At 43.7% G+C, this 24,015-nt stretch overlaps 1 protein-coding gene across 1 annotated transcript in view; it reads left to right on the forward strand.

Moving 5' to 3' along the window:
• The window catches only part of TULP4 (TUB like protein 4), a 169,853-nt gene that overhangs the window by 91,240 nt on the left and 54,598 nt on the right, over positions 1-24,015 (forward strand). The window contains exons 2-3 of the mRNA XM_024747852.1: positions 311-439; positions 8,669-8,830. Of these exons, the coding sequence (XP_024603620.1) occupies positions 311-439; positions 8,669-8,830 (291 nt within the window). The remainder of the gene's footprint in view (positions 1-310; positions 440-8,668; positions 8,831-24,015) is intronic.

A 24,015-nucleotide genomic window follows, 5' to 3' on the forward strand; every position in this document is an offset into this window, starting at 1 on the left:
CTGTGGAGGCGGGGCCGGGTACGGGTGGGCTCTGGGCCCGCTCTGTGGTCACGGCGACGGGCGCTGCGGCGCCGTGGTTCGTGGTTTGCTCAGGTGCCTGCTGTTGGTCAGGAGGCCACGTCACGTGGGCCTCGTCCCCTGAGGCGCTGCCGTGTGTCCTCTCTGCTGGACTCCCCACCCCCCCATCCTCCCCGAGTCCTTGCCTTTGTTCCATGCGTTCTAGTTAGTTCTGGGTCTGATAACGTCGTAGACGTGATTGCGGCCCACGGGCTCCTTCCCTGCAGTAAGTGTCTTTTTGGTCGTTTCCTAGGTCGTGTTGGTGAGGTGGAACGAGCCGTACCAGAAGCTGGCCACGTGCGACGCAGACGGCGGGATATTCGTGTGGATCCAGTACGAAGGGCGGTGGTCTGTGGAGCTGGTCAACGACCGAGGGGCCCAGGTGAGCGGGCAGGACGCTCCTCCAGGGAAGGGCGGAGGGCAGATGAATGAAACCAGCATCCTGCTTCTCGTGCTGCCCATTGAGTACACCACTAGAGCGAGAGAAGGATCGTCCTTCCTTCTCTCCCACTGTGCGGCTGTTGTGAGAACGCTCCAGGCCTTAAGCTTTAATTAAACCTGTGAAGTCGTTTTTCACCACTCAGTGTTGTGATTACCTGTTAAGTTCCGATTTAACGAAGTGCTCCTGGCATAGCGCTTCTTTGCTGCCCCGTGGAAGGTATTTTCCCGTGTTGTCATCTTCGCAGTTCTCTCACGGGGAGCTCCACATGACCGTTCTCACAGCCAATCCCCAAGCCGAGTTTTTCACAGTCCCTTCGGTCAGGTTTCAATTAGCGGGGCCACCTGTTGTCATCACTCAGCTCTCCCTTTCTGGTACCAATTTGTCGCTGCTCTGAGGAAAACAGTTGCTCCAGGGACGCCCTGCCGAGCCGTGCTCTTTTAAAAACCACTTCGTGGGTTCTCGTGGCTGATGGTATGGCCCTGGCTCTTCCTCCCCACGAGGACGGCTGCGTGGAGCTCCTGTCTCGTGTGTTTAAGGACACGGGTCCCGTGCCAAGGATTTGACAGGCCCAAGTGCTGGGGGAACCTGTACTGACAAGGGGTTTCTTAGTCTGTTTGGCTCTCCGGGGTGGTTCCCCTGTGACTGCCTTTCTATACATTCCTAAGGAAATGAATTCTCACCCTCTCTCTTCCCATCTGGTGCTTAAATAAGCTACGAGCTTTCCAACTTCGAAAGATGCAGACCGGTGAGGTGACGTAAAATTGCAGGGAATGAAGCTCTTCCTAGCAGTTACTGCTAGGCTGAGGAACTTTGTAAGATGTCATCACAGAAGGCAAAGCTACCTCTGGGTGCAAACAGAACATAACTTCTTTGTGTGAGTTTACTTATTTGGTAGGGTCGGTGTAATAACTTTGACTGACTCTGGTAAGGCCTTACCGGTTTCCTGTATTCCGCCGTGAGTGGAAAAAGGCAGAGGTGGCGCCTGCACTATGACTACTAACTAACCTTGAAATTGAGCCACAGATGTGGAAACCTCCATGCCCAGAAGAAGTTCATGTCACCTAGAAGGTGGACACTGTGGCCAAGAGCATGAGCTCTGGAGTCAGCGTCTCAGTCCATCACGCTTCAGTCGGAGATACTTTACTTCTGTGCCTCAGTTTCCTCATCTGTGCACAGGGAGTTTAATGGTGCCTGCCTCCACGGATCACTTGGGAGGATTACAGAAGATTACATATGGAAGGGAGTTCCCTGGTAGCCCAGCGGTTAGGATTCCAGGCTTTCGCTACCCGTGGCTCGGGTTCAGCCCCTGGTCAGGGAACTGAGATCCTGCAAGTTGCGTGGCACAGCCCCCCCAAAAAAACAGATTAAATGTGGAAAATGCTGTGCCACTGTCTGCACATGATGGTTGTCCCCACAAGTTGTGATGGTGCCTGAAGCACTTACGAGGTGCCAGCACCCACAGCCGCCGACAACAGGGCGTACCTGCCCTTAAGTCGTCGCCATAACGTCATCACCAAAGACCAGCTTCAGGCCTTGAGGTGGCAACTCTTCACAGCTTCCCGTGAAGTGGAGGCTCTTCTGAACTTGCCCATGAGGGTCTTTGAAGTGCCGTTGTTCTCCCTTCCACCAGAGTGAAGCCTTTCCCTAGAAAGGCCCAGTGATCACGTGAGACATGTCTTCAGACCTTGGCCGGCAAGAGGTCTTACAGAGTGTTACTCTTACAGAATGGCACTCAGTGCTGGCCTTTTCCAGGTGTCATCCCTCACCTCCACAGGAACCCTGTTGGGAAGATGTTGTGACTCTCAGTTAATGGAAGAAAAACCCCAGCTCAGGGAGGTTGAGTAACTCACCCAGGGAAGTTAGTTCATGGTTTGTAAAGCCAGAATTTGAACCCAGGTTTGAGTCCGAAACTCTGTCTTGTTCCCAGACAATAAACTGTTTTCTCTTTAGCAGAGGTGCATATACTCATAGTACATCGTACATAGTACGTTTAAAAACATAGTACTAGTACATAGTACATAGTACATAGAGCTCAGGCTTCACTGCCATTGGCGAGTCCGGCCCCCCCAGCCTGGTGGTGCTGCCACACTGTCTCCTGCTGACGGCAGCTTCTCTGAGGAGGGAGACATCTGTCACCTCCACGTCAGAGCCGTGTGGCCTCTGCCACCGTCATATACCCTCAGCCTTTCTTTTCATTGAGAGTTCGGCGAAAAGAAAAGCGTGTTAGAAACTAGAACGGACGAATTCAGACCTGGAAGTGAATGAGCTTACATGGACCAGAACATCTGGAAGCACCTAGAATCTCCCAAAAGCCTGTTCCTTTCAGGTTCGACCAGAGTAATCACTGTATCTAGTGATCTGATCCAGATCTTCATATAGCTTTGCTGTTTGCCACTCTGACTCTACAGACCTCAGAATCCATTGAGCACTTGTTATCGTTAAGCACTTGCATTTGGGGGAGATTTGGCTGCTTTTAATTGTGTTGGAGTCACGTCCTGTATGAGAAGCGTCATGCACCGGTGAGGATGGCTCACTGGTGGAGGGAGCGGAGGGTCCGTGCGCCGGGAGCGGTGTGTGGGGGCAGGAGGGACGGTTCTGTGCCTGGAGGAGGAGCGTCCTTGAAGTGATACTCTTTAGAAGAGGTGACAGGTGATCTTTGTTATAGAGCAGGCCTTTCATTGTCGTGAAGTAATCAGACATTTGGCAGAAGCCAAGTGAAGCTTTAACACTCTTTTTTTCAGGAAATGATTATGAGTCCTTTATTTCCAAAATGAGTCTGGAACAGTGCCTGCATTATTTCATAGCATTGGTCACAGGCCGGCTGTGCCAGGCCCAGGCCTCGGACCGTCAGAGGAAAGGCTGTCTTGGGCGGCGGGCCGTCCAGGCTGCTCCTCAGCTTCGGTCAGTCATGTCGAGAGAGCCCTGAACGTGGACAAGGAGTGCCACGGCCCCCCGCATCGGATAGGCCACAGCAGAGGGCTTTCTGCTTATTTCCTTAACACACTAGGGACTCAGTTCCCCTGGTTTTGTTTTTCCAATTTTGGTACAGTCTTATCACTCCATGCCAACCTAATTTAATCAACGCAATTAGATCATGTGAACATCCTCTGTTACATTTTTTGTGACTGTAAGATGGGTGGTGCCTTGGAGAAGCATCTTGTCACTGGCTATACGTTTTCTCACTCTAGTGAGATGTTTTTCCTTTAGCACAAAGATAAATGAGTTAAAACCCATGTAAATAAGTAACATTATCTTTGCAAAATGAAAGGACTTTTACAGTTTATTGCAGAATTAATGTGTTGTCTGTAAAAAAAAAAAAAACTCTTCAGTTCTTAAGAAAAACTAGATAACGTAACTGGTTGAAACATAAGGTCAGAGAAACCAAGATTCTGAGTTGAAAAACAAACAGCTTTTTCCAGTACCTTCAGACCAGCTGTCGAGGAGCTGTCTCACACCCCCATGCCATTGTCACGAGGGGGACGTGCTGACCACTGATAACCTATAACCCCTGCTGGGAAAACAGCAAGAAGTTCATGTCCTTTTGGTGTGTGTTCATTTGTTTTATTACTACCTGAAGTGTGAAAAGTCCAGTAACGTTACAAATTTCAATGAAGGTGAACATTTCCAAGTATAAGCAACAGTGAAGATGATAGATAATCCATTTTTTTAAGTTAGAAAATATTTAAAAGGTAGTACAAACTGAAAAAGTAAATTAAGGCGATAGAAACAGGGCCAAATATAACAATAATTAGAATAAATGTAAATGAACTGACTTCACCGATCAAGATGATGCTTGACAGGTTACGTTTTTAAAAACATAGCTATATGCTATTAGGAGCCACACCTAAAACTTAAGGACATATACAAGTTTAAAGTAAAAAGATGGAAAAGATGTATTGAGCAAATTATCCAGGAAAAAAGAAAGCTGGAGTAGCAACTGTTATTTTCGGATGAAATAGACTTAAAGATAGAAAGTAATGTTTCGTTTATAGAGTGCTACCACATAATGATAAAAGCTGTAGTTTACCAAGATGATGTTTTAAATATGTATGCACTTATTAATAATAGCGTCAAAATATATGAAGGAAATTGACAGAACTGAAAGTAAAAACTGATAAATTCATTGATATACTGAGAAGTTTCAACAACAAAAAAAAATCAGCAAAGATATAGAAGATCTGAGCAACACAGTTAACAAGCTTGACCTAATGGACACTTGTAGTTACTGAATCCACCAAGTAGAGAACATACATTTTTCTCAGACACACACCGAATGTTTACAAAAATTAATCATGTTCTGAGGTTTCGCAGACTTTTTCTGTGGAGGGGCAAGATAGTACATATTTTAGGCTTTGTGGACGAGGAGTCAGAATTGAGGATATTACGTAAGTACTAACCAGAAAGAAAAGAAAACCAGAAAACTTTTTGTTGATAAAGTTAAAAAGTTTATTTATGGATGCTAAAATTTGAATTTTATATGATTTCACATACAACAAAGGATCATTCCTCTCGAAATTTTTTCCTAACCATTTAAAACCATAGTTTGTGGACTGTACAAAAATAGGTGGCAAATAGATTTGGCCCACTGGCCATAGTTTGCCAGCCTGTTTTGGGGCATTCATAAAACCTAAACAGATTTCCATTGGTAGCTCTCATGATTATGGCCCATGATTTCTGAATGGGTTAGAAGTTAATAACAAAAACATACATTTAAGAAATTGGTGGGAATTCCCTGGCAGTCCAGTGGTTAGGACTCGGCCCTTTCACTGCCAGGGCCCAGGTTCAGTCCCTGGTCAGGGTACTAAGATCCCACAAGCCATGCAGCGTGGCCAGAAAAAAAGAAAAGAAAGGAAATTGCTGACCAAATGTTTGGACATTTGGTCATTTTTAAATGCATTGTTAAATAGTTCATGGGTTAAAGAACAAATTTAATGGCCATTTATAAAATCTTAGATCTGAATGATAATGGACTGTCTACATACCGAAACCTGTGAGATAGGATTAAAGTGGTGATATAAGAAAATATATATCCTAGGGTCTTCCCTAGTGGCGCAGTGGTTAAGAATCCGCCTGCCAGTGCAGGGGACAAGGGTTCAAACCCTGCTCCGGGAAGATCCCACATGCCGCAGAGCAACTAAGCCCGTGCACCACAACTGCTGAGCCTGAGCTCTAGAGCCCGCGAGCCACAACTACTGAGTCCACACGCCACAACTACTGAAGCCCACGTGCCTAGAGCCCGTGCTCTGCAACAAGAGAAGCCACCACAATGAGAAGCTCATGCACCGCAACGAAGAGTAGCCCCTGCTCGCCGCAACTAGAGAAAGCCTGCGCGCAGCAACGAAGACCCCACGCAGCCGAAGTTAAATAAATAAACTAATTTTTTTTAAAAAGAGAATATATATCCTTAATTTATGTATATTAGAAAGGAATAAAACTCTGATCAAATGAACAGAGTAAATCCAGTAAAAGGAGAAAGAAAATATAATTTAAATAAAAGTAGAAATTAATGCAATAGCGAAAAAATCATACAATAGAGGAGATCAACAAATTCAAAAATTTGTTCTTTGGAAAAAAATTAATGAAGTAGACAAACTGCTGGCAATTCTTGAGTAAGAGAAGAAAGATGAAACCTAAAATAATTTTATGAATGAAAAGTTGAGCATAACTGTAGATAAGGTAGAGATTACAAGGTAGTCAAAGGTAAATAAAAGATGCCTAGGTAATTCAGTGGGGGAAGAATCATCTTTTTTTTAAAATTGAGGTATAATTGACATATAACATACTGGTTTCAGGTATACAACAAAATTTGTATCTACTGGGAAATGATCGCCACGATAAGTCTATTTGACATCCAAGGAATAGTCTTTTTGACAAATGGTGCAGAAGCAACTGAATATCTGCATTTAAAATTTAAAAAGTAGAACCTTGATTCTTACCATACACCCTGTGCAAAAATTAAATGAATCATAGACATAAATGTAAAAGCTGTACACTTCTTCTGGAAAGTTTGCGTTTGCCACCTTGGATTAGGTAAAGATTTCTTGGATACAAAAAGCATGAAACGTAAGAGAAAGAACTTGATATTGGACTTCATCAAAATTTAAAACTTACTTTTTGAAAGATATCCTTAAGAAAATGAAAAGGCAAGTTACAGAATGGGAGAAATTATTTGCAGCACATATTCAGATAAAGGGTAGTATCTAGAATTTTTACAACACAACAAGAAGGTCAAAAACGTCTATATATCTGTATACGTATGTGTACGTGTGTGTGTATTTACGTATATAATGAATAGGTGAACGTGAACGGATATACAAATAGATATATATGGCAAGGGATGTGAATAGAAAGGTTCCAAAAGAGGATGTGCATATGATCAATAAGCACATGAAATGATGCTCAGCATATTAGTCATTGGGGAAACGCAAATTAAAAGCACAGCGTCCTACCACTACACACCTACTAGAATAGCTAAAATAAAAAAGACTGGCAGTACCGAGTGCTGGTGAGGTGTGGACCTACTCACATGCATTGCTGATGGGAATGTGAAATGGTTTAGCCACTTTGGAAAAGCTTGGTAATTTCTTATGCATTTAAACATACACTGACCATATGACCCAGCAGTTAATTCCATTCCTAGGTATTTACGCAAGAAAAATGAAACCATGTGCCTACAGAAAGTCTTGCACGTGCATTCTCATAGCAATTCTGTAATAAGCAAGTACTGGAAACAACCCCAATGCCCAGCCCTTTGGGGAGATGAATAAATCGTGGTATATTTATACCATGGAACATTACTCATCTGTAAAAAGGAATGAACTACTGATGCACCCAAGAAATCAGAATACTCTCAAAATTATCACACCGAGTAGAAGCAATCATAAAGAAAAGTGAGCGTACTGTGTGGTTCTGTTCATGCGGACCTCCTAGAAGCAGCAGCTAGTTACAGAAGTTAGGTCACTGGTTGCCTCAGACCCAGGGTGAGGGCAGGGGATTGACTGCCAAGGGGGACTTTATTTATTGTGCATAAATTATAGCTCACTAAAGGTGATATTTAAAAGGACGGTAGGTACTATTAACAGCTACTTGCCAACAGTTTTGAGAACTTATGTGAACTGGACAAATGCCTAAAAAAATATTCTAATAGAACTGACTCAAGAAGAAATAAAAAGAGAAGCTTGCCTGCTGCTAACACTATTAAATAAATTGAAGCAATGATTAAAAATCATCCCACGAAAAAGTGCAAAGCCAGATGGTTCCACCCAACTCTGAAGCAACAGGTCGGCCCAGTTTATACAAATTCTTCCTGGCCATGGAAGAAAAGGGACTACCCTCTAACTCATTCCGAGAGGTCAGCATTAACCCTGATAAATTCAAACAAAGACGTTATAAAAAATGAAATCACAAGTTTGCCTCACTCGTGAATACAGATGTGGAAATCCCAAACACGTAATCAACTTCAACTGTACGTGTAAAGGACAATACTTGACCTCGGAGTTGGGCTTCTTCTAGGTATGTAAGGATGGCATAAAACTGGGAAATCCATGGAAGTAATTTGCTGCAGTAATAGATTAAAAGAGGAAAAACATGTGGTCCTTTGAATAAATGCAATAAATGCATTTGATAGAACTGAACACCCAAGTATAAGTAATGTGTTCCAGTTAGAGATTATTTCTCATTTTGATTGCGGGAATGTTGTTAGCAAGACTGAGAAACGTATATAATCAGAAACTGAGAGCTTTACTATCTTGATAAGCGACCCCGAGACACTGATGGAGAATCTGGTACAGGCCGTAAGGGGCAGGCCGTAGAACAGTGTCTAAAAGCAAGGATGCTGGAGCCGCACAACCCTTGATCATTCTTCGCTCTGCCCCTCGCCAGCCCTGTGAGACCAAGGAGAAGTTACTTCTCTCCGCTGTGGGAGGTATTACCATGGGCTTACTGAATTACCATGTGTGACACACTTAGCACCTCCACACTGGCATATGCTTTTCAAATAATGTGTTTTATGTGTTATTGTTAAAATACGTGCAACAACACATTGTATTGTCTCTTTAAGGCCATCTCGATCTTAGCCAAAGGCTAAGGTAATGACTACGTCTAGTCTTTGATGAAAGTGCTTTCCCTTTCAGATTACAAATTGACTCCTTTTATCTGTGTGTCCCAAAGGTGAGTGATTTCACGTGGAGCCACGATGGGACTCAAGCACTTATTTCGTATCGAGATGGGTTTGTCCTGGTTGGTTCTGTCAGTGGACAAAGACACTGGTCATCTGAGATCAACTTGGAAAGTCAAATCACATGTGGCATATGGACGCCCGATGACCAACAGGTAACGCCTCTTGAACCTGATGTGTCATGTTAAAACGACGTGAGCTGAGGGGGAAAAGCGTGAAGTACTAATACAGTGGGGCCGGGGGCGGGGGTTCAGGAGAGCTGTCTCAAAGGCTGGTAAAGAATGACAAAGGGAAAGAACACTGAGCTTGTCCAGGTAAAAATTAACACCGAAATTTCATGTGTTAATAGATTGGGGAAATACCATTCCCCACCGATACTGTGAATACTGAGTTAACAGTTTAATTATAGAAAATACTCATACAAATTTACTTTAAAATCTGCATAAACAGCCGATTGATAAATGGATAATGGACATGAATCGTTCACAAAAGAAGTTCAACCAGTCAGTAGTCATGGTGGGAAAGTATGTACTCTCAGGGAGAAACACGAAATAGCATAGTGAGGGGGTGTGTTTTCACTTATTAACAAAGAAAACGATACCCATGATTTTATTGATCATCCGTAACGGTTTAATCAGATAAGTATTTTCATTCATTGCTGGTAATAATATGCATTCGATCTTTGGGGTGGCAAAGATTTGATACAATTTTTAAGCAAGTCTAAAAAATTATCATCTGCTTTGACCTGGTAATATGCTTTAGGAATTTATCTAAAAGAGACAAAATGGGAAGAAAATAAAAGTTGTGGTCGTTACAGCATTCTTTATGATAGTAAAAATTTGGCAACAGCCTACTAGTACGAAAATAGAAGACTGGTTAAGTAAACTGTGGTATAACCACTTAAAGGATCATATAGTAGTTCAATAAATTAGAGATCGTGGTTATAAAGATGACGTAATAATCTGAAAGAGCTCTTATGATATAATGTTAAGGAGAAAACCCAGGATACGAAATGGTGTATGTGGTGTAATTACCACATCATAAAACAACCGAAGGAAACTACCCACATTGTCAAACTAACTGGAAGGAAATTAATCAAAATGCTGCGTGTAGGTGGTTATTTTATGGTGAGCCTCTGGGTCATTTTTAAAACCTAATTTCAAGTTTTTCTTTAAGGTGCCTATTTTACGTTCATGATAAAATGATGTATAATAACCTAATAAAATTATATATTGATAATTCATTTTTTAATATAAGGGTTGACTAGTTAAAACCGTTGTAAATGTAAAACTTGTGTTTTCCAAGTACAGGAGAATCCCTAAAATGCCAGAACATTTTATACTTGAGATTTCAGTTTAATTGTGGTAAAATCAAACAGTATAATATGAAACCATAACTTTTTGGGGAACCTTTTTTATTTTTCTTAATGAATTGCTTCTTGTGACTTCTTATCACTGTATATTTCATGTTTCCATTTTATTTTCAAGTAAAAATGCTCAGTATTTTTTTCTCTTCTCAAAATTAGTGTTATGAGAATTACAAAGCGGTAGTAGTCTCAACTCTTGAGTTTCTTCCCTCCCCATCCCCCAAAGGCATCTTAGTATCCAATAGCACATGTGTGTTTCTGTGTGAAGCACTTGGATTTATTTATTACAGCATTTTATTTTTGTAGGATTTTACTGCCCCTGCAGTCTGCTCAGAGATGCGTGCCATGGCCCAGTGAGCGACCTTGCACACACACTTAACCTCTCCCTGCTTCAGTTTCCTCCTCTGTGACGAGGGGTGTGAATTATTTCCTGCCCAATTCCCAGGGCTTTTGTAATGATCAGATGAGGGAACAGATGCGAAAGCAGTTAAGACAATGTCAGAGGGAGTCTCGGCTTCACATTCTTCCCTCACCCGGAGTGACGGAACCGTGAGGCTCATGTCACGGTCCCCCCTGAGCTGTGCTGGCCAGTGTCCCCAGCAGACTGCACACCTGGAGTGTGACAGGCATGGGACCCAGAGAGGCTGGGGACACAGTGTGTGAGATGCAGCACGTGCCTTTGAGGGCCTTGGGCCACTGGAGGAGGCAGGCCCACAGGCGCCTTGTGCTGCGTCCAACATGGTTGCCCAGGTGGCAGACAGCGTGGTGTCGAGCGGGGGACAGAAGCGAGGAGGGCTGCAGCTTCGGCTGAGTCCCCTAGGCCTGTCGGCAGGACCCCAAAGCAGCTTTGCAGATGGTTGGGCTCCTGGCCCACACCTTTGTCTGGATGGCTGTTTTTATGGTTCTGTATTGAGGGCCAGCAGGTGGGATTTCATTTGAGGAAAGAGCTCCATTGCCTTTAAAAAAAAGATTGCAGACCTTGGAGGAATTCAACACAGGGAAGAGGTGTGTGGGACGCTCTATGGGTCGTGTTTGAAGTGAGACATTCCTCCCTCGGTCTCTGTCATTCTTTCCTATCTTTTGCTTAGTTTGAAAATTATTGATGAGAAAAGAGTGTGAAGACAGTATAGTGTTTGTAATGTAATTAATGCCCTGAGCTCTGACATTGGGACAGTCTCAGGTGTGGGCTGCAAGAAGCCAGCTACATCTCTTCTCTTCTCCTGGAGAACCTTCTGCCCTCGATGTAGAGTAGAACAGCCTCCAGGATGCCTCCTCACATCTTGAGACAGTTCTGATCGTAATGGGATTTTAGGCTGCTTCCTGTTAACTCTTCAAAATGTAAGCAGTACAGTTTTACAAGCAGTGAGTTTGAAATCTAGCCATTTTCCTGTTTGTCATATATTTTCCTCATGTTTTCTGGGGGGTCTGGGTGAACACTGTGCCTCTTCAGAGATGAACATTTACAAATATGCATCCAGCTCGCTCTGAGTCTTAGCTGAGAATCAGTTCACTGTCAGAGCCTTTCAGCTGGCTGTGGAGAACTTGAGACATGTTTCCGTTAAGTGTCCATCATCGGATGAATGGATAAAGAAGATGTGGCACGTATATACAATGGAATATTACTCAGCCATAAAAAGAAACGAAATTGAGCTATTTGTAATGAGGTGGATAGACCTAGAGTCTGTCATACGGAGTGAAGTAAGTCAGAAAGAGAGAGACAAATACCGTATGCTAACACATATATATGGAATTTAAGGGAAAAAAATGTCATGAAGAACCTAGGGTAAGACAGGAATAAAGACACAGACCTACTAGAGAATGGACTTGAGGATATGAGGAGGGGGAAGGGTAAGCTGTGACAAAGCGAGAGAGTGGCATGGACATATATACACTACCAAACGTAAGGTAGATAGCTAGTGGGAAGCAGCCGCATAGCACAGGGAGATCAGCTCGGTGCTTTGTGACCACCTAGAGGGGTGGGATAGGGAGGGTGGGAGGGAGGGAGACGCAAGAGGGAAGAGATATGAGAACATATGTATATGTATAACTGATTCACTTTGTTATAAAGCAGAAAGTAACACACCATTGTAAAGCAATTATACTCCAATGAAGATGTAAAAAAAAGGTAGAGATGCTGGCACGTGAGCCAGCACGTGTCTAGGAGTTAGCACTGCTGTCCCAGGAGGGTGAGCAACTGGTGGATCCGTGTCCGCAAGAGCAGGACAGAGGAAAAAGCCTCAAACTTACATCTGACGGATTTAGGTTAGATGAAGAAGCTTTTTGTTGTTGAAGTTCTGAGCACAAGAAGAAAACCCTCCCTCCTTTGCTTTGCGCCCTTCCTGGGAGAACTCCGAGAAGGCGGCTCCCAGAAACATCCCTCTGCGGTGGGGACCAGGGGTTCTGCAGAGGACTTCTCAGGCTGCTGGCCTTGTCCTGTTCTTGTCGCGGTTGCCGCTTCTCTGTCACAGCTCCCACGAGAGGCACGTGTATGGTCTGGGGCGCCAGCCGTGTTTGGATTCGTTGTAAGGGATCTCGGGCGTCAAAGCCGTGTGCACGTGAGGCACATTGGCGACTCCTGCTTGCACACGGTCAGTGCAGCCCCTGATCAAACAGGACTCATTCAGTCCCGGCGTTTGCAACCTCCCTCCCCGAGCCAGTGGTCCTTCCCACTAAACCCAGCCCTGGCCTGCTGGCCTTTCTTGCCACTTCCCCACACCTTCTACTCAGGTTGCCTGCCCCCGGGCCCCCGGAGTCTTGGAGCATCTTCTCTCTGGGCTCCTTCCTCGGGTGAAGGCTGTCCTCCAAGCAGCCCGCGGCTTCCCTTGGCTGCTGCCCCCCTGCTCGGCCCCTTCGGCCCCAGGCCACACGTCCAGGCTTCGTGCTCTCTGGTCGCTGCTGGCCAGATCCAGCCCCTGTCCCAGCCTCGTCTTCCCCTTCCCAGTGCCGCCCTTCGCCTGCTCCTGGAAACCTTCCCCAGCTGCCCTGTGCTGGCGCTGCCACCTCGGGCTCCCGAGCTCCTTCCACGCTTTCTGGGCTCCCACCCTTGGCCTTCCCCCTTTTTGCCTGTCCTCGGGGCGATTTCTTCCACTGCCACGTGTGCATCTCAGGCTCCCCAGCTCTGTGCTATGCTCACGTCTCCCTCTGGTCCTTCACACTGAGCCCCGGCTGCCCGCAGACCCCGCTGGAATCCCGTGTGGTCCGCACTCTCGGGTCTGTCCTCATCCCCGCCCTGCTCCTCTAATTGCTGATCACTTACGCCCCCGACTGGGAGCTGTGCTTGACTTTCCCTCTTCCTTAGCTGCACGCTCTACGTAGTCACTAAACCCTACTGAGTCCACTTCCTAAGTACTTCAGGGCCAGGAATTGATTTATTTGTATTTAAAAGTGGCCGATGACTGTGCTCAGACTAACGTCCGTGAAGGTAGGTAAGGCTCCGCGTACCTAGGATTCTGGAGTAGGGCTGGTTGATCTGGGGACTCCCAGGTTCTTCCCACCGCTCCTCTCCTGCAGCTTCGTCCCTTGGCTGGTTCCTTCTGTCGTGTCCGGTGGCTGCTTCTGCCAACTGGGCTGCCTTTTCCTTGGTTCATGTCCAGTGAGGGAGTGAGTGGCTCTTCAGCTCTTTGAAGTTACGCGAAGGTTCCCCTTGGCCACCGCAGTGGTTTGCACACGGTGTGCATTCCTCAGGGAGTTGTGTGCATCTGCCTTCCTGGGGCTGGGGGTGGCCTACGGCCGGGGAGGAGGGGGCGGAGAGCACCCTGCAGAGCCCGGGGCAGCCCCTCTTCCGTTAGTTTTAGATGTGTTGTTGGGATGGGAATCTGCTCCCTCTCTGCACAGTCTGCCTCCTCTCTAACTTCCTTTCCTATTTATTTTTACTAATTTTTATTAAAGAGCTGTCGTTTTTAAAAGTCAAATAGTACTCCTGGGTTTATAATGAATGTTTTTTAAAAACCACAAAACACAAGCACCTTTCAGCTCCCTGTGCCGCCCCTCCCGCTCCCAGATCCCTGCTCCCTGTGGCCAGCACTTTGCTTGTGTTTCCCTCCGCATTTCTGAGTTACGGGCTTATGTGCCAGATCTTGATCTTTCTTTGGACTCAGGTCTTCTCTGCCGACTTTGCACGTGGAAGATAAGGACTGGCTCTCTCAGAAGGCCGCCTTCCACGGCTGCCTGCCCCCCACCTCCCATCCTCCCAGTGTGCTCTGTCTTCTCGCTGAAGGCCCGACTCGCACACAGAAGAACCAGGATAGCATTGCCTTCCTCATGCAGTCATTTGCTTTTTCCACAATTAGTCAAGTTGCTTTATTTATTTCCTTAGTTTTCTGTGTACCAATCACAAATTAATCCCTCTGCTCTCCAAACAATTGAAAATCTCCTCCGAAATGTTCCACCACCCCAAGTGGTACATCTGACTCACTTGTTTCCTGGCGCTGCCCCTCCCTGGGCCCTCAGCCGCCTGTTCCGGCCTGAACCGGTTGCTCTTGGCCTGCAGCACACCTGGCAATCTGAGCACCCGTTCCCTCATCTCCTCCTGTTTCTGGGACGACCACCTTTATTTCTGTGGTTTGTCCCCTCATTTTGGTGGAACGTGTCTTCAGGGTGTTGTATGTTTCAAGATGCTGTGCTTTGTCTCTCTCGCCTGTTTGGCTGGGACGTGGTGGTCATTTTCCAGCTTGTCCTTCGCCTCCAAGGACTTGTCTTAGTTCTGTGATATTTTCTTTTCTCTTTCTGGAAATCTTATTATTCAGATGATGTTCTTTTAGGTTGATGATTTGATTTTAATATCTTTTCTCGCCCTGTTTCTTTTCTTTGCCTAATCTTGTTTTCTGGGTGATGTCCTGAGCTATATCCTCCAAGTTTTCTTTGATTTTAAAAAAGTTAATGCTATCACATTTTTAATTATTAGGAGCTCTTTTTGTTTTGTTTTGTTTTCTGATTGTTCTTTCTTTTAAAAAAAATCATTTTATTCTTACCTCATGGAGAACAAAACAACATGAGGATATTGATTTGAAGGTGTTTTTTTTTTTTTTTTTTTTTTTTTTGGGGATTTTGCGGTACGCTCACTGTTGTGGCCTCTCCCGTTGCGGAGCACAGGCTCCGGACGCGCAGGCTCAGCGGCCATGGCTCACGGGCCCAGCCGCTCCGCGGCATGTGGGATCCTTCCAGACCGGGGCACGAACCCGCGTCCCCTGCATCGGCAGGTGGACTCTCAACCACTGCACCACCAGGGAAGCCCTGATTTGAAGTATTCTTTTGTAGTCTTCATTGTCTTTCTCCTCCAGGTTCTTTCTGGTTTTGTTTTGGCTTCTCTTTTTCATATTAGATGCTTTTCTCAAATGTCTGGTGATCCTTGGTTGGCTGCTCATATTTAAGAGGTGGATATTAAAAAGTAATTGGAAGCCTGTGGAATGCGGTAATGAGTGGACCTGTCCTTCTACTTGGAAGACCCATCTGGACATCAGAGTCTGTCTTTGAGCAGTCTTCTTCCTGACCGTGGCAGTGCTGGAGGCTGGCTGCCTGTGGGCCTTACCTGGTGGCTGAAGTGGACTCAGTTTTAGCATTCAGTTGCTGGGTTTTTCACCCTAGGGCCCTGAGCTGTGTCTGGCCTTCTGTTCAGCCCCTTCACAGAGAGTAAGATGCGTACCCGCCTGCCTGGGTAGGAGAGGAGATGCGGAGGGCTAACCACTCCTTTTCAAGGCTTCCAACCAGTCCACTCTGGGAAGGTGACCCTAATCAGCTTACTCATGTGTTTCCTGATGTAGCTTTGGGCTTCAGCTCGCTCTGGTCTACTCTGTCACTTACCACGTGCCCATGTACTGTCAGTTTCTAAGTGTTGACCTCTCTGTCTGCTGACCTCTCCACTGACCTGTTCTCTCCAGTTCTCTGTTAGAGTTTCATGCTCATTACCCCTCAATTGAGTGGGGTTCGGGCAGGTGTTCAGTCCATCATGCAAGCCCTCGTACCTTTCTAGGCTTCTCTCTGCCCCTGCTCTCCCCTTCACACTCGCCCTAGTGGACTAGTTTGATTTCCTGAGCTCACATTGCTTTCCTACTTTCTAGCGTGCTGTTGCTTCTGCCCTTGCCCCTTGTCTGTCCAGTCAATTTCCAGTCGTCCTTGAAGGGTCAACTCAAACATCACCTCCTCTGTACAGTCTGCTCCCTGCCACCTTCCTCCACTCCAGCCCAGGCAGAGCTAATTAGACTCTGGAGTGTTCCAGGAGCACCTCCTGTACACCAAGAGCACATTTTGTAACATTTTCCACACTGTGTTGTAACTGTTGGTTGCATATTTTCTTTCTTACCAGATGTGAGGGCAGGGGCCACGCCTCATTGTTCCCTGTGCAGCAGTAGTGCGGTCATGCAGTGAGTGCGGGAAGAATGCTTTCTCTGGAAGCGCCGGCTTCCCCCTCCTCTCTGCCTGGTGATGATTAAGTCCTTATCCTCACCTGAGGAATTGCCAGATTTCCTCCCGTCCTCAGGTACCACACAGTCATGAGAGGAGTTCTTGGTTTACCCCACACAGGCTGTCCTGGGAGGGCCCAGCATTAGTTTTTCATTCATAACTGTTTCATACAGAAAAGTCTAATTATTTGGTTTTTCACATCTCCTGATACTTGTGTGGAATCTTTCATTACTTAAGGCTGGTTGGATTGAGGGGTGGGGTGGGGCGTTGTTGGTTCTTTTCTTAACTTTTTAGGCTGTGTGGTTATCCCTCCTTTAGAAAGCAGTTTGAGTGAGGATCCTAATAACTGAATTCTTCTTCCTACTCAAATCCAAAAACAGTTTCTGAATATGAATTGTCAGCTTCATCTTGATTCACGGTATAGAAAATTCAACTCAGTGACAACTGTTAGCTCTTAGGATATAGTACCAAGAAAATCCGCGTGGTTTCCTTGGAGGAAGGCCTTTGCAAGATTACGTGTCTCCATTTCCTGGCATGGTGTCCCTGCAGTGCTGCCTGAGGACAGCGGGTTAGGATTGATGACGTCTTCACAGACCACCCCGCCCTAAGATTTTTTTCCTTTTTTCTTCCTATGTCATATCTGACCCCTCTTTTTCCCTCTCTTCCATCTCTTCTTTACGGTAATGAGAATTTTTTTATCCTGAGCCAGCAGACTTTTCAGTGTCACTATTCTGAAATTCTCCCCTTTCCCCAGTGTGCCTATGACATATATTCATTTTTGTAACTTTAGTTGTAAGTGAATTATGCACCAGTGTTACCATATTGCAGACCTGGGTCTCCATGGTGCGGGGGGGGGGGGACTTAGCCTCACTAGGATTCTCTCGGTAGTATGGTGAATAGTTATTAGTTATTCTTCTGGTGCGGGGGGGGTTACTTAGCCTCACTAGGATTCTCTCGGTAGTATGGTGAATAGTTATTAGTTATTCTTCTGGTGCGGGGGGGGTTACTTAGCCTCACTAGGATTCTCTCGGTAGTATGGTGAATAGTTATTAGTTATTCTTCTGGTGCAGGGGAGCAAAGTCAGGAATGACAATTTCACCAGCGTGGTGACATCATTCCCGATAAAAATTCATGAAGAACATCCTGGAATTTCATTCAGGAAGTCTATAGCCATAGGAGGGACACTTTAAGGCTCTTTTCCTTTAATGAGGACACAGGTCAATATTTTTAAAAATCATAAAGGCAAATACTTGTTCTTCATAAAATTTGGAAGTACTGATAATTACTTTGTAGAGTTTATCCAGGCGACGACAGATACAAACTATGATTAACTTATACAGCAGAGGTTATTGTGTGATGATGATGAACTTCAAAAACAGGAGAACGGGGCTTCCCTGGTGGCGCAGTGGTTGAGAGTCCGCCTGCCGATGCAGGGGACACGGGTTCGTGCCCCGGTCTGGGAAGATCCCACATGCCGCAGAGCGGCTGGGCCCGTGAGCCATGGCCGCTGAGCCTGCGCGTCCGGAGCCTGTGCTCCGCAACGGGAGAGGCCACAGCAGTGAGAGGCCCGCGTACCGCAAAAAAAAAAAAGAAAAACAGGAGAACGATCCTATACAATAGAAGAGAGGGAAGTAGACTATGAAAACAAATTTTCTGCTCCAAAGGATTGACAGACACAGTCTTACAAGTGAAACCTATTATTTCAGTAGACACATATTATGCTTGACCTTCAATTATAATGAATAACCAGTAGTTTCTCCTTTGGAATGTTCTGTTAGGAAACAAACATTTGTCACATAGCTGGAATATTTAAGTGTTTGCTACTGAGGTTAACAGTCCTAAAGAAATACAGGTATTCTTCACTTTATATACTAGATTTTAAAATGTAGGTGAACTGAGTTTTTGTAATCATAATTACACTTGAAGTATCCATGTAAGGAAGTCTTTCCCTATTTAAAAGAATATTCTGTAGAAATTGGCCTCGTTTAGAAGGCAGTTTGGTGTGAAATGGGAATTCTTCACCTAATACATCTGTTTGCTAAATGTCCAGACTTTAGTTTTCCACGAGTAGAGGTAATGTTTGTTTATATACTGAAGCTTAAAACCTGGTACTAGATACTAAAACCTTTTTCAAAGGGAGTCCTAAATACTTAAATAGACTTGATATTTTCTTAGACACTTCAAGCCATGATTTCAAATAAACTAGAAGGGGTCTGGGGTTGGTATGTCTTAAACAGCCCCAAGAGAAGGCTTTCCAATTTTCAAGTCTTAGTACACGCAGATGTGAGTGGGGTGAAATCTTCTCCTCTGGCCTCCATCTTGGTGTGTTGTTTTTGTTGTTTTTAACCGAGGAAGAGAGGTTTATTCTTTTTGCTTTTGGATACAAATGGTAGATTCCAAGCCTCCTCTCATCAGCTGAAAGTAAGTTTTTCACAAAATGTGGTCCCTCCTGATCCAGTGTCTGCTGATGTGATCAGTGATCCACCAGCGTTTTTACAACAACTTTAAATGCAGTCGGTGCTGTGACGTGGACGACAACAACAAGAAAAATCTCTAAAAGCACCCCTTGTGCCTCTGTGACATCGATGAAATGAAAGCTGTTTTTATGTACACGCTTCGTAAGAAACATGACCTTTATTTCTCATTTGGAGTAGACTGGAGTCAGGACTTGAGTGGTGTAGCAGGATCGTTAAAGGCGATACTTCAGTGCAGGATTAATTCATTTAGTTCAAATAATTTTAAAAATAAAAAAATTTAAATCATTACTGTACAGCATCTTTCCAGAGACATGAATTGGTGAAAAAGGAACTGTTATGGTACTAATATACGCTTAAAGCTTTAACACATTAGTCGGTTGAAAAGAGTAATTATTCATTTAATTCTGAAATACAAGGTTATGAAGTACCAACATAGAACTCATAGATTTGCTGACTCCCTTGAAGTATTTTAAGTAATAAATGATTCTGTAGGGTTTTTTAATTTTATAAATTTTAAAACTTTGATTATAAAAAATTCAGTAACATGTCAAAAGTAAAGAACGCAGATATTTTACCACATTTGCTATTTTATCCCTTTATTCTTTTTTTTCTGTGCTGTATTTAAGGCAAATCCCAGATAGCATGTCCTTTCACCCATACTTATTTCAATATAAATCTCTTCAAAATGTGGGATTTCCTTCCATAACCACAGTGCTGTTATCTGTCATACCACCTCTTATCTTTACTTTGAAGAAGGTCTTGTCAGATTAAAGTAAATGATTTATCTGGGGCTTGGATTAGCCATGGCTTTAAAGGAGGGCATCTGTTACATCAAGAAGATAGATGTTCATTCTGAAGTTTTTCTTTGTCTTGCACTGTAAGATAGGAAATGGTTTATAAAGGAAACTTTAAAAAGCAGCATAAATCTTTACTTTCTCAGCTAAAAATGTGGTGTTACCACCGTAGTTTTATAAATGAAAAGTAATTTACTGATATTTGACATACAGGAAATGACTGTCTCATAGATGAGGCCCGATCATTGATAGAAAAAAAAAGTCAGACTTAACAAAACCAAAATAAAAAGAGTCACAGTTTGTTATTTGCAAGGAGTCTTTTCTTCACCATAAGAAAATATTCTGCTCTGCTGGCTGTGTAAGTGCTGGTTTTTGGAGTGACTCAGCTGACTGCCCCCCACGGTGCTGCCCCCACCTCTCCAGGGAGCCTGCATCTAGTCCTTTTAGGTAGTAATTACAGGAACTGTATAGGTCTTAGCTTTCCTGGAAAGACTTGAAAGCCATTGTGCTAACACAGTGAGAGAAGAACATGGAAATCTCTTACACAAGCTCTTGTACTCAAATTATTTATTACTATTATTATTTTTAATCCACAAACTCACTAGAGTAACAACTCAGTGAACCATTCTTATTCTGAAGACCCTCAGTCGCGAGGGAACTGTAAGTAGGTTAAAGGACCTGTGGAGTACAGCTCCTGCCTAGTGGCTTGTGGAAACATAGCTTTGCAATCAGATGTAATCTAAACCAGTGGAAAAAGTGATTCTCTTCCCTCTCTTCCCATTAGATTTTCCCATGAGTTTTTAGTGGTGCATGTACTAAAAAAGTACTGTACAAGGGAAGCTCATCTTTATTTAAAGCCTTGAACTGAACATATATAGGAATGCTTCTTGCCAAAATAGGCAAGGAGGATGTGAGTAACGATGAAGGAAAATAATGGAAACATGCTCAGGAAAGGAGATCAGGAGATGGCCTCCCACCCATTGTGGCTATCTTTACACTACTGTGAATACAGTTTAAACGTTTTTGGATTCTGTTTGTACGTGTGTGTTCTGGATATTCTGCTGAGCTCTTCATAGGAGAAAATAGATTTTCTTTAGCAAAAACAGGTGAAACTACTGTTTGTACTATTTTGTGCTGTTTTGGTTGAGTGACATTGGCAATTAAGTCATTTAAAAATTAAATTGCTCTTTGTTATCTCCAGACTCAGATCATTGTTGGATCACTATATGGAACACTCAGTACAGATAAATTATAAAATATGCCAAATAGAAAATCTTCCTTGAAATTTACATTTGGCCGTTCAGGTTAAGAATGAAAGACGGGGGCTTCCCTGGTGGCGCAGTGGTTGAGAGTCCGCCTGCCGATGCAGGGGACGCGGGTTCGTGCCCCGGTCCGGGAAGATCCCACATGCCGCAGAGCGGCTGGGCCCGTGAGCCGTGGCCACCGAGCCTGCGCGTCCGGAGCCTGTGCTCCGCAGCGAGAGAGGCCACAGCAGTGAGAGGCCTGCGTATGGCAAAAAAAAAAAAAAAAAAAAAAAAAAAAAAAAAAGAAAAAGAAAAAGAATGAAAGACGGGAGGCAGTTATTTGTGTACAATGGCTGTTATTAAATACACCCTTTAAAGACTATGTTGGGCAGGAGTGATGTTAGCAGAATGGCAGAATAGCAAGCTCTGGACCCTCCTTTCTTCAACAGGCACACCAAATCAGTAATACACAGACCAGTTCCCTTTGTGAGAAATCCAGAAACCAGTTGAGAGGCTTCCACACCCCAAGTGTGTGTGAAACCAGCCACATCAGAATTGGTAGGAAAATTTGAGATACCCTCTTGCCGTAATCACCACCCCTGGCAAAGTGCCATATGATTGGGAGACAACTCCCAGCTTCTCCCTGGGAAGAGAAGGAAAGAACTGGATCATACATCCAATATTGTGATTTTTTTTTCCTGGGTGTAGCCTAAGCCACTGGCTTCTGTCTCATCTGTCTCAAAGGGCTGATTGAACACCGGGGCCACTGAGAACAGAGGTGGCAGTTTGAACTATCCCTCAACACAGCCCCTCCTTCTGGCCCAACACAGAATGAGCTGGTGAAAAAAAGCCCAGATTCCAGCTTCTACTTTGGGTGGGGGGGTTGGGGGGCGGGGAGAATTGGACCATGTATCCAATGTTCAGATTTCCTGAGGACTGCCCAAGGGACTGGCTTCTGAATTAGAGCACTGACGTGACCCAGCATACTCTATACACCTTGAGGCCACTAAGAACAAAGACAGTGGTTTGGACTAGCAAGATAAATCTCCAGACACTGACCCCAATGAAATGGAGATATATAATTTACCTGACAGAGAATTCTAAACAGCAGTCATAAAGATGCTCAGTGAGTTCAAGAGAACAAAGCATGAACCAAAGCGAGGCTTTCAGATGTTTTTCAAAAATTAGCAATTAAGTAGCTGAGGTGTACAACAACTGAAATGAAGAGTACACTGGAGGGTTTCAGCAGCAGATTACATGAAGCAGTGGAAAGAATCAGGAAACTTGAAGATGGGCCATTGGAAATTATCTAGTCAGAGGAGGAAAAAAGAGTGAGAGCATGAAGAAAGCTTGAGGGACTTGTGGGATACCATCGCATGGACCAATATATGTATTATGGGAGCCTCAGAAGAAAAGAGAGAGAAAGGGGCAGACTGTTTATTCAAAGAAATAGTGGCTGAAAACTTCCCAAATCTGGGGAATGAAATGGACATCCAGATTCTGGACTTCTCATGGATCCCCAATAAGATGAACTCAAAAATCCACACTGAGATACATTATAATCTAATTGTCAAAAGTCCAAAGGCAAAGAGAATTTTGAAATCAGCAAGAAAAAAGCAACTTGTCTCATGTAAGGAAACCGCCGTAACACTTTCAGTCCAGGAGGAGGTGTGACTATATATTCAAAGTGCTGAATGAAAAAAACACCTGCCGATTAAGAATGCTATACCTTGCAAAACTGTACTTAACAAGTGATGAGGAGACAAAGCCTTTCCCAGACACACAAAAGTTGAGGTAGTTCATCACCACTAGACCTACCTTACAAGAAATGCTAAAGGGAGTTCTTTAAGTTGACAGGAAAGGATGATAAACAATAGTATGAAAGTACAAAACTCGCTAATAAAGGTATAGACAAATACAGACTATTTTGTTACTGTAATGGTGATGGATATATCACTTTTAATTATAATAAAAGTTAAAAGACAACTATTAAAAATAACTATAATTATAAAACTATGCCAGTGGATGCACAATATAAAAATATATAAATTGTGACATCAGTAACATAAAATGCAGTGGGAGGGGAGAATTAAAAGTAGAGTAACTATAATTTCTTTTATGTAAGCCCCATAGTAACCAAAGAAAATACCTATAGAAGATACGCAAAAGAGAAAGGAATCAAAGCATACGAATACAAAAAAATCAATGAAACACGAAGACGGCAAGAGAGGAAAAGAGGGGCAGAAGAACTAAAAGACTGACAGAAAACAGTTAACAAAATGGCAGTAATAAGTCCTTCCCTATCAATAATTACTCTAAATGTAAATAGATTAAGCTCCCTAATAAAAAGACACAAGGTAGTTGAATGGATGAAAAAAAAACAAGATACAACTATATGCTGCCTATAGGAGGCTCACTTTAGATTTAAGATCATATATAGGATGAAAGTGAAGGGTTGGCAAAAGATATTCCATGCAGATGATAACCGAAGAGAACAAACCAAAAGACTATAATTATATCAGACAAAATAGATGTTGAGTCAAGATCTGTCACAAGAGATAAGGAAAAACATAAAGGCAAAAGGGTCAATTAACCAGTGAGAAATAACAATTATAAATATATATGCGTACAACATTAGAGCACCTAAGTATATAAAACACTAAATTATCATGTAAAGCAAACACTGACAGAACTGAAAGGAGAAATAGCAGTACAGTAATGGTAGGAGACTTCACTCCTCCACTCTCAATACTGGATAGAACAACCAGACAGAAAATCCATAGAGAAGCAGTGAACTTTAACAACACTGTAAACCAAGCGGACCTAACAGATGTGTTTACTTTTTTCATTTTAAATACCATATCAGGTTTATTTTAATAATAATTGTATACATGGTATAGTGTGTCACATACTGTTTGCTATTTTTATGTGAGGATAGAAACAAAAATGGGTAAAAAGAATTTTTTTTTTTTTTACTTTAATGAACTTAATTTGTTTCTTAATTTTTTTTTTAACATAGCAGTGTCTACATGTCAATTCCAAACTCCCAATCTTTCCTTC

The sequence above is a fragment of the Neophocaena asiaeorientalis genome, unplaced genomic scaffold, assembly GCF_003031525.2.
Source record: "Neophocaena asiaeorientalis asiaeorientalis breed wild unplaced genomic scaffold, Neophocaena_asiaeorientalis_V1.1 scaffold123, whole genome shotgun sequence".
NCBI lineage: Eukaryota > Metazoa > Chordata > Mammalia > Artiodactyla > Phocoenidae > Neophocaena > Neophocaena asiaeorientalis.